General features: G+C 48.0%; 1 protein-coding gene across 1 annotated transcript in view; it reads right to left on the bottom strand.

Annotated features, from left to right (window-relative positions):
* Positions 1 to 692: 692 nt before the first annotated feature.
* The window catches only part of LOC8030777 (retinol dehydrogenase 12-like), a 39,271-nt gene continuing 28,839 nt past the window's right edge, over positions 693 to 11,124 (bottom strand). Inside the window, exon 6 of the mRNA XM_042294008.1 lies at positions 693 to 893. Within this exon, the coding sequence (XP_042149942.1) occupies positions 693 to 893 (201 nt within the window). The remainder of the gene's footprint in view (positions 894 to 11,124) is intronic.

Genomic DNA, 11,124 nt, shown 5'->3' with positions numbered 1-11,124 from the left:
AATTATTCTACTTAGGAGCACCCAGTACTGAAGCACACGTTGTGAACACGTTGTTCCTTACTTCAAACAAATCTTAAATTACATATTAATTTTTCCCTCTTTTCCCAAGAATCTAAAAAAAAAACATGGAGGAACAAATTAATTGGGTGTATCCGGACTTTACAATAATCCAATTACTTGTAATCGGTTACTTTTGGAGTAAATTAGCAAGTTGATTTCTTTTTGGAAGTACCAAGCTTACTTGTAACTGCTACTATTTCTTCCTTCGCTTTTTTTAAATTGCGTACTTTGTTTCTGCAAGTTTATTACCGAGGAATCCTCGAACCAAGTTTTCGGCAGAGAATGGTGTGCTAAATTCGGTTGATTAAGGAGATAGGTAGTTTCTAATTCGGTCATCCTAATCCAACAATGGACAGTAAAAAGGACCCGTTTTCAAACTGGAAAAAAGATCTGTCGATTTTAAAATTTGAAGTCATCGGAAAAGTAACCGTCACTTTTTCAAGTAACGGTCAACTACTTTTCATCTCAAGTAATGGAGTAATCTGATTGCATTTTTTAAGCTAGAGTAATTGTAATTGTTATTTGTTTATTTTTTTCAAGCAGCGTGTACAAGACTGGGAGTATTAATATTGTATATATACATATATGTTTTTTTTTTCCAGAATAAGCTGGCGACATGGCACGTCCGCCTACTAGTTCAAAAGCTGATCGATGGAATCGTCCAGATGCAGCAGCCTGACGGAAGCCTGCAAGACGTCTTCGGCCACCTTTAGGCTTTTCGCTTTGTAGCTGAGCCAGCGTTCTTTGCAGTCCGAGTAGTATTTGCCCGTTTCTCGGGACACCTTGGGATGGACCGCGAGAAAGATGGCGGTCTGAGCACCTTGCAGAGCGGTCTGAAATTGACAAGAAGAGCGGGGCCTGCATATTTCGCGGACGTTCGAGCAAAACTCAACGAGAGCAAATATTTTCTCAGGTGAGACGCATTACTTCTCAATTAAATAGAAGATTATGATCTCTCCCATATATGCTTTCGTAATGGATTAACCTGAATATTAGTTCGGAATGCGATATATGCGCACTTTTCAAACTGTGCACTTTATAGCAGGAGTGGCCAAACAGCGGCTCACGACACGCATACTACTCTTCAAAGGTACAATTGCGGCTCGAAGATCCCTGGAGACCATAACCACCCCCCTGCCCCTCCCCCCCCCCCCCCCCCCCCCCCCCCCCTCCCATTTCCGAGGCTAAAGTTTTGACAGCATTGTGCCACCATACCTACCTACATCGAACCGACCGAATAAAAGAGATGAGGACCAGCGACTCTTTAACCATACGTGCACTTTTGCTTCGCGGTTGACGAAATTTTTTGCCACCAGTTTTTGTCGTAAATAAGATCGCAGGTGATGCTTATGCGTTACACAGAGGTTATACCTTTCATAATCCCTTTAAATTTGAGCCCAACATCGAGGGGCTTGTTTCACGTCAAAGAAGCATTATGTGGAGTTACTTTATAAGGGGCATTGGCTTACTTGTTTATCAGACGGAAGAAGCAAAGAAAAACTGCCCGCCCATTTTTAGGGTTGCTCTTCACTTAAAATGGTTCTTTTATTTACAGTTAAGCTGTTTATGACTCGTTGGTCAGATTTTTTTCGTGTCGGCGTCGTCACGGAGAAAACGAAAAAAAAAAAATTTTAGCGATTGAAGCGAAAAGTGGACACATCACCCATACAAAATACAACACAGCATTCGTTTCAATAAAGAACAAGCACAAAACAAGCATCCTAACCAGAGAATATATGATAAGGCGGTCCTGCTAACATTGCGATGCACGTAGCGCTCACCGCATACATTTTCCGGAAGAGATTACCATTGCGCAAGTTGCCGTGGCGACGGCAGCTTGCGACGTGGGGAGTGACGTCACTAGCCTCTTCTATATAAAAGAAGAACCTTTTCTATACTCCGTTTCACCTCACGACCGGATGCAGAGGTCGATAGGAGCTATCCTAGCGAATTCCGTTCTGTAGACGTCGCCCGTGAACTCTTTCCGCGTGTCGGTGTGCCCCCTCCCTAAGGTCACGTGATATACTCACACCGCCTTGGATTGGTTCCGATGGCTCGTAGCATCAAGTGAGCTTGGACGTAAGGTCAAACGGAGTATAGCAACTGATTTGATTGTTGTTGCAGCACCACTATGGGTAGGCCACCATAGTTAGGACTCCCGAGGAGCAGCGTGAATAGGAGGAGCGGCAGAGGAGAACAAAAACGGCAATGCGACCACCGGCGACGTGCTGCGACCAGCGGCGGCATTTGGTTTAGTGCAGAGGGCAATCGTTGCGGGTGATACCGCAGCTTCGCTCGCCAACCACTTTCACAACGGGGATAGGTGCCCTAACTTTTTATTTTCTGCGCTCATCACATAGGTTCGTTTGGTCAACAAAGAGTCAGAAAGAAATTCTGACTCTTTGTTATGGCTCTTGTGAGCTTCATGAAAAACTCAATGTTCTTTTGTCTGACTTCTAAATTTTGTAAATATTTTTGTTATTCAAGGTCACGCAAACCATGATCGCCGTCCCTTATTTTAATACTCGCATTTTCCCGGTGCAATTGTACTCGCGAGGTCTAAGTAGCAAGCACTCAATAGTGACCTTAACGCAACCGCACTTTTAACTAATTTCTTTTTTGGGACGTTAAGAAAACTAGATATAAAAAACAAATTAAGCACGAGCTGTACCGCCTACACCCAGGCATGAACGTAACGAGTTACAAATAGCTGATTACTCTTAATTAATGACATTTTTATTGTAACTTTTAAACGCTTCAGTTACTCTTTTCTGCGGAAACATTCGCTGTATTCCAATTACTATTTATCTGTACACAATTACAACTGATCAATTCTCGCTGTCCTAAAGAGCAACGGCCGCCATCTCTGCAGAAGCTCCGGAGAGTCCGTCCCCGGACGATTTTTTCAGCTTTTCGCTGACTCCACCTGAACATTTTCAACAGGCGGTTTTAACAGTGATACGCTTCGCTTCCTAGAGGACTCGGAAGCGCCCGTCGAAGCACCGCGCAACCCCGAACTAGTACGCAGAGTGTTTGTGCGCTACAACACCGCTGCTCTTCCAAGTGCATCCGTCGAGAGGCCTTTCAGCGTCGCGGCACATCTCTTCACCGGGAAAAATGGAAGATAACTGACGAGAACTCCGGACAAGGACTGCTGCGTGAATGACAAAACGAAACAAAGTTTAACCACTTTGAACATATGTATGCTATTTTCATTTCGTAAATAAAGCTAGAAAAGTAACGTGAAAGTAATCAATTACTTTCTGGTAACTTTTCAATTACTTTTGTAAAACAGTATTTTATTACTGTAATGAGTAGCATTTTTCAATAAAGTGATTCTAACTGTAATCGGTTACTTTTTTCAGTAACGCGTACCAGAACTGGGCAATGTCGCGATGAAAATGTATCGCCACAATATATAAAAAAAAATTTAATATTTGTATTTTTGTATCGCGATATATTTTTGCATTAGGTATCTGCATTTGAGTATCGCAAACGCATTTTTGGTGTATTGCTTGTATCGCGATACAATTTCGGACTAATGTATCTCGTTACAACGTTCAAGAAATCGGTGACCCCCAAGCGATAGCTCAAGAGACTGTTTTCTTTCTTATTTCTTTCATCAGAGGGGTAGAGGGTGCAGTAAATGCGACATTGGTGCTTTCTTATCAAGCAGACCAAGGTCTTTTTTCAACATTATGGCCTTGGCATTGGAGAATCCCTGATATGGCTCCGGGGATACTGCAGTTGGGCAACTATTTTTGTTGAATCAAAACGTTGACGGCACAGTGGGCACGAGCTTCCCAGCTATTCACTGAGCTCCCAGCATTATTTACTGCAGCGAGCTTAACGTTTCGTACTTCAAATAATGCGAAAAAAAAAAAAAAAAACATCATTTCATTCTGAGGCGACGAATGATAGTGACTGCAGAAAAGGTACCGACATGGAACTGTGCTCCGTTCACCTCTAAGCTGACAGTGCGTTGGAAGCTACGTGGTCGTTGGACTTGCTTGACTTGCTTGGCGACAGTGAAAGCCTCCACTGCGCTGGTGGTCCATGATAGTTGTGCCGAGGACTTGCTCGGAGCTCAGAGCAAGTCTGTGAGAGGCTGAAGTATTTCTGCGCAACGTGGGATAAAACGCCGATGACAATTATTGAGGCCCAGAAATTCCTGCAGATTACGTAAAGATCTGGGTTGTGGGAAGTTTTGTATGGCTTCCACCTTAGATTGAAAAGGTTCGATGCAATCGGGAGCAATGCAGTGCCCTAAAAATTCCAGTGCCGTAGTACCAAAGGTACACTTCGCCCCATTAATTGTAAGCCCGTAATCGCGGAGGCATTCGAAGAGATGGCTCAGATGCGTTGCGTGCTCCTCGTGGGATTTGCTCGCGATCAACAAGTCATCCACATAGTCAAATACAAACGGCAGTCCATGAAGAACTTCGTGGATGAATCTCTGAAAGTTTTGCGCCGTGTTTTTGACTTCGAAAGGCATGCGAACGCACTCGAAGAGGCCAAATGGTATTGTGATGGTCGTCTTTGGAATATCTGCAGCTCGATCGGGATGTGGTGAGACGCCTTCACCATGTCGATTTCGCTAAATATAGAAGTTTCTGCCAGGTGCCCGGCGAAGTCATGTATATGAGGTAGTGTTTAGTGATCGGGTTCATGTGGAGTGGTGATGAACAAGAGCTGTTGGATGGTCGAATTATGCCTAGTTCTAGCAGATGCTAGAACTCTGCCCGTGCACCTACCAGGCATTCACCAGACAGACGACGAGGGCGAGCAAAACCGGGAGGGCCGGAGGTGACGATGTGGTGTAACACTGCATGCGGTGGCGGCTCTGCCGTGTTGAACGACTTCTAGATTTCAGGGAATTCTTTAAGAATGTCTGAGAATATCGAAGGAGGCAGGATATTCCGGATGGAAAGGGTAGGTAGAGTCAGTGGCGGATCCAAGGGGGGGGGGGGGCGGTGGGGGCGATCGCCCCCCCCCCCCCCAAACGCCTCGCCGTGCAGGCCTCAAAACACTTTTGAAGGTTGGTTGGGGTAAGTAGGCTAAGTGTAAACAGATACAAGAATATGTTGATCATTGTTACCAGTGGCCATCAGCGACTTGTAATGCCCGATTCTATTTGGGGTTTCAGTATCGACGTCCATCATCTCAGCTACGGTCCACGCTTTTGCAGTCCGAGCGACGTCGCGACTGCAAATAGCGAGCAGAATCTCATCGTGGGAGACAGGCTTTAGCGCCCATTCTGCGGCGTCCAAGTGAAATGAATCGCCACACGTCGGATTATTCATGCAAAGTTTTGCCTCGTTAGTTTTGCTGAAGCCGCTCAAGTAGTCAGACATTGTTAGGAGGACGTAGAATCAACAATTCCAACGCGAAAAAGAGCACGGGGACTCCCACCGACGCCGACAACAACGCAATCCGATGGTTTGTTTATGGGCGACGGCGGGCTTCTTGCCCACCATCCACCGCGCAAGCGTGGCGCCGGTGGCGTCCGCTAGGGGCGCTCCGGTTTGTTTGTAAACATGAGTTGGTGTATACACAGCGGATTATCCTTCCTCTCTAGCGGCCGCCTTCTCATCACTTTTCGTTTGATGGTTTCTTCGTGGTTCTGGGCTTGTCTTTTGGCATGTCTTTTTTGGCTTGCGTTGAGATGGTGTCGACCACGGGCTCACCAAAGGTATCTTATTGGCACGGTGTGCTCATTGCCAAGGGAAGTGCGGAGAGGACGTACCAGGAGGAGACGTTCCAGGGGGGGGGGGGGGGGGAGGAGGGGGGGGGGGGTGTGCAGCTTGTACAACCAGGTGACATTGCTTTTCTTCTCAACTGAGAGAGGAAGCAAGTGCTCTGGGTACAGAGCCGTCTGTGTCTGAGCTTCTGCTGAAGCCGCTCCAGACTTCCCCCCGACCTTAGTTTAAACGTAAGCCCGCTTTCGTCCTCGCCTCCATCCCTCACCGAGGATCAGCGCCGCAGCGCGTAATACAGAAAGAAGCCGACGAGGGCCAGAAGGGGGAGATGTTTCCTCTAAAGCGCGATCCAAACCAACGCTTCTTTTTGCGCCTGTAGGTCGCGCGGCTGCGGATGTGATGTATTTTCGTGACGTCGCGCCGCTTCTTCGCTCCTTCCGGGCGCGCACAAGAAAGTTGGTTGATTTCAACTTCTTCTCAACGCGCACAAAAACGTGCGGTGACGTAGTAGGGCGCTCCTGTGTCCCGGCCAATCGTTGGAGGGCCAGCTAGTTCCGGCTCCGCGTTTCTCGCCGTCTGGCTGCCCTCTCCTCCCTCCCTTTTATTGTCTTCCAACATGACAACGCGATCTCTCTCTCTCTTTTTCTCTCGCCGTCTGGCCGGCCTGTCTGTCGCAGTTGCACTTTGCTTGTGCGCTCGTGCCTGCGTGCGCGCGTGCGCGCGTGCGCGCTCGCCCAAAGTTTCGCCCGTCCAAACCAAAGCGCACGGTTCTGACTCAGAAAGCGCGCCCGGAAACAGCAAAAACGCCACGAAATGCGTCACATCCGCAGCCGCACGACCTACAGGCGCAAAAAGAAGCGCTGGTTTGGATCGCGCTTGATGGGCTTCATACTGCCTGCGGTTCGACTTCTCGTGGCGGGAAGCTAATAAAAGAAAGATAAACGGTACGAGCACTCTAAAGGCTGGAGGTTGCTTACACGGGGTCCTCAAGCCGGCGCCGTAGGCATTTCTTTGTATACAAAGCCGTTTCAACTTAGGGTGGTGGGACATATTTTACAAAAGGCGCCCGCTACCCCTTGTCTCCCCTTGGCGCCGTCTTTGCTTTGCTTTCGCGCGGCTTTGCAGGAGCGAATATGTGTGCGTCGAACGGAACAGATGCGGGGCTTGCTGGTTTGCAACTGCGGCTTCGAATTCCCTACGTAGGGACTTGGGGAAAACGAGCCCTGTCAAAGATGCGACTATACATAATTTAAATAGGCAGTGCCTGTGCCAGTTCGAGCGAACACCGACTCCCAAACATCCATGCTGCACTCGTGATCGGCCTTTAGCCCAGTTGAGATTCGCCGACCGGACAACCGCTCTGCCCCATCATATCTGTGCACCTGCCCTCTCGACCCTGACGAATGAGCTAACTACCCAGAAACAAGTAACTGTTCCTTTCATACAGAAAATATCCAGACGAAGTGCAATTGAATATAATTTGGAAGGATCCATTGCTGGTTTAAGGTCTAGTCTAAGTTTAAAAGTTAGAGTTGCCGAACTGCAACATGCTTTCAAAAATATTTAACAATTATTCGCTTTCGTTCTCTCGAGTTGCATCCAGAACAGGTGAAAAAACGAGTTTGGGTTGGCAATGCCGCATGTGATGCGCTCTGGACATTCCAAATACACGGCGAAGAACCGACGAACTTGCCTGGCAGCGTTCGTTTCGCTCGCTGCGTCAACAGTGTTTTGACGCCGCGAGCAGCGTCGAAGCCGCCGGGCCATTTTTGTCGCTTGTTTGCAACGTACTCGCTCCATTGGAGCAACCAGCGACAATGAAAAGTATGTTTTAAAAGCAGGTTTTGCATTTTGGCACTGAATATAAGGTTTTAACTATACTATGCCAAGCTTAATCTCAAAGAACAGCCGAGTTTTAGATTAAAACGTTTTTCGCATTGTCATTAGCTGCATGAGCTTCCTCCGTATAGTTGGCAAAGCTTCGCTCTCCGTACATGCTCTGCGGGTGTAACGAGAATATATAAATATTCAAGCAAAAGGAGCCCAAAAGTTTTAGCCCCGCCGGGGATATCTGAGCCATCAAGGTACACTGTCTGCGATTGTCACAGCCGCTATAGCACCAAACATTCATCCCCAGTTGCGTTATGGTGTTCAGAAAGGATAGTGCCACCACAATTTTCTAGATACTTACCTCTAGCGGGGTCATCCGAAAGATTTTAATTCAAAGAGTTCATCCCCGACAGGTAAACCGATACAAAAGCTCTCAAGGTCTATATTATGTTATCAGAGAGTAAAAACGATAACTCCACAAAAATATAAACACTCCCCCCCGCCCCCCGCCGTTTTACACTGAGGAACCGCACCCCCTAAAATGGAGGTCTGGACCCGCCCCTGGGTAGAGTTGTGGACACGCCGTTGACAGCCAGATGAGTCTTCCTGTGAATAAGGCGTCGATGATGCATGCTGGCGTCCAGATCGAAGTGTGAAAGATATTCTGAGCCTAAGATTGGGTAGGTTACGTCGGCATTGATGAAAATCAATCCAAACAGCTTACGAAGCATTAAGTCCAGGGCCAGAGATTGTCATCCATATGTTGGAATGTTTGGTCCGTTTGCCGCGACGAGATGCGAACCGGGCAACTACCCTTACAAAAATATGTATGGACACTTCTAGGACGTTCTATAGACTAGCGTCCATAGGGAGGACAAAAGGCATCTATAGGCGGACCACGACCTCTGTTGCCTCCGTGAAGTCATCCTATGGCTGCCCTATAGAATATTGGCCAACGGACGTTCTATGGACGTCCTATTCTATGGATGATGTGTGGTCATCCTATATCCTCTCTGTGGCAAGGTGCCAAATAGAGTCCATAGGGACTCTATAGGGAGTCTACACAGGGTCTATACGGTGTCTATAGGGTGCCTGTAGAAAACCCATACGAAGTCTACAAGGAGTCCCTAGGGAAGCCATACAAGGTCTACACAGGGTCCTCATGGGGTCTGCAGAAAAGCCATACAAGCTCTACAGGGAGTCGCTACAAGGTCCGCAGAGAAGCCACTCAGTCTGCAGGGGGTCTGCTATGGGGTCCGCACCGACCAACGTTTCTAGAGCAAGTCAGTTGGGAAACTGCTAAAGAGCTTGCTCTGAAAAAGTGGCACCGATCTGTACTCGAAAACCAAACTAATTGCGATCGCAACGCCACCATTCCACCCGCAGCGGCCCCTCGGATAACTGCACGACTGCGTGTGTTGGTTTGGGACTATCGACATTCGACAGCATGTGACTGTTCTGCTTTGGCTTTAATCGGCCACTTTGGCGCCGAAACATATACCGTAGAAGAGGGGTTTCAGGGATGCCAACCCCCATCTCCCAGGCGGACACGCCGCGAATAGCCACCGAAGTTAGGACGCACCCAAATCGGGACGCGCTACCTGAAGTAGCCGGTGAGGCATGGCTGTAAAAAAAATATTAATTGTGCCGCAAAACCCTGAAAGCTAAAGGTGTATGCAAACATCACGTTCTTGTCAGTTTGTACTGATCTCCAATAAAGGGTTCAACAAAAAGAGCTTTTCCCTATTTGTTTTTACGCAAAACCGTGCTCTGTAAAAGTCATTTTGAAGAGTGTAGGGTCCTTAGGGTTCTGCAAAGAAGCCATACAAGGTCTATAGGGAGTACGTAAGGGGTTCACAGGGAAGCCATGCAGGGTCCACAGGGAAGCCATACAGGGTCTACACGGGCTCCTCATGGAGTCTGCAGAGAAGCAATACAGGGTCTGCACGGAGTCCGTACGGGGTCCATAGAGAAGCCTCTTTAAGCGATGGTGGTACCGCGGTGTGAGAATCGCACTCCCTAGCTCTTGGATGATTGGCATCATAATAAAATGGCTTGCCTACACTTTCATGACGTGAAAAAAAACATAAAGTAAATCTCTGATACTGCGCGTATATAGCAAAACTACAATTACTTACGCGTCGCGCGCAGACCCAGCCTAGTATACCACTTTTTAACGACGATCATCCAGATGACCGCAATTTTGATAGGCACCAGTGCGCCCACTATGGGTTGTGAAAGTTGCGAATATCTACAGGGGCCGCAGTGACCCACATACACCTACCTCCCACTGAGAAAGTAAAAACATTATTCCGGCACATACTAAACACTTCCATCTCCACAATGAGTATACCCTGAGGTTGGATATGCCTCTAGACATCAATGTAACATATTGATACCCGGAACTTAATTAACAACTCTTTAACTCGGACACCTCACTACACCTAAAGAAAACGTCTACCCGGCATCACTTTGTTAATGCCCCAATATATAGCTCACACCATAGAGAGGCAATAGGATGACCATAGACTCACCGGGACCATAGAACGGAAATAGGAAGGAATGAAAAACTTTTTATTTCGCGAAGATCTCTATAGCGTTTTTGTGTCCATTCTGTGGCAAACCAATGGTACATAGACGGTCTAAGAACTGTCTACAGGAATCCATAGGATGGACAAAGGGGTAATAGAACGGCAAAAGTATGGACATAGGACGTCCATACATATTTTTGTAGGGGTAACGTCGCCTCTTCGCAGGTGTAGATCGAAGGACACACATTTAAGCTCTCGTGTCGACAAGGAAACGGCCGCCCGTTATTCGGTCTATGACAAAAAACAAACGGCTTTTTGTTGGGCCGGCGTCACTTGCCGCCTCTAACGACGGGACGGAGTGGTTTCCTGCAAATCGCACGGCTGTTGGCACTTACGTGAGTCGCTACCGAATTTCTGGTGGTACCAGCAGAGAACGTCTGTCCGTCCATGTGAAAGACTGCGACGTCGAGAGGATCTACTTCTCCGACGACATCGCGAGTCGTTCCTTTTTGTTCTGAGTGCTGCGACGGCTGTTGTGAGGGCGTCGATGCGAGCTTCAAGGGCTCGCATGGCGGAACACTGTTGAGCGTGATGAGTGACGCTTGACTGGGCAGGTGCAGCGTACCCCGCGACGCGGAATACGCTGCCTTCTGGCAAGCGCTTTCTGGCAAGCGCTGGAGAACAATTCCCGTAGAATCGGATTGCTGGCGTCCGAAGCTTGCTCACCAAACAGCTGCATGGTGCATGCGATGAAGTCGCTGAGAGGATCGACGGTCGCCCAGCTCCTCTGTGCTCAGGAGCCGCTGTATTCTTGAAGCCTCCGACTCCGTCTTCCTAGCGAGGATCGTCCGCTTAATGTAGTCGTGCGCGTCGTCAGGAGGGGGAGACGCCAGTACGTCTTCCAGCTCATCAGCCACCTCTGGGGGAAGAGCGGAAACCATATTGTAGTAGCGGGCGATCTGGCTTGTGATACGCCGCAAAAGGAATTGTGCTTCCACTTGGCA

The sequence above is a fragment of the Ixodes scapularis genome, unplaced genomic scaffold, assembly GCF_016920785.2.
Source record: "Ixodes scapularis isolate PalLabHiFi unplaced genomic scaffold, ASM1692078v2 PGA_scaffold5__190_contigs__length_132052651, whole genome shotgun sequence".
Lineage (NCBI taxonomy): Eukaryota > Metazoa > Arthropoda > Arachnida > Ixodida > Ixodidae > Ixodes > Ixodes scapularis.
This window is presented reverse-complemented; position numbering and strand designations above follow the sequence as displayed.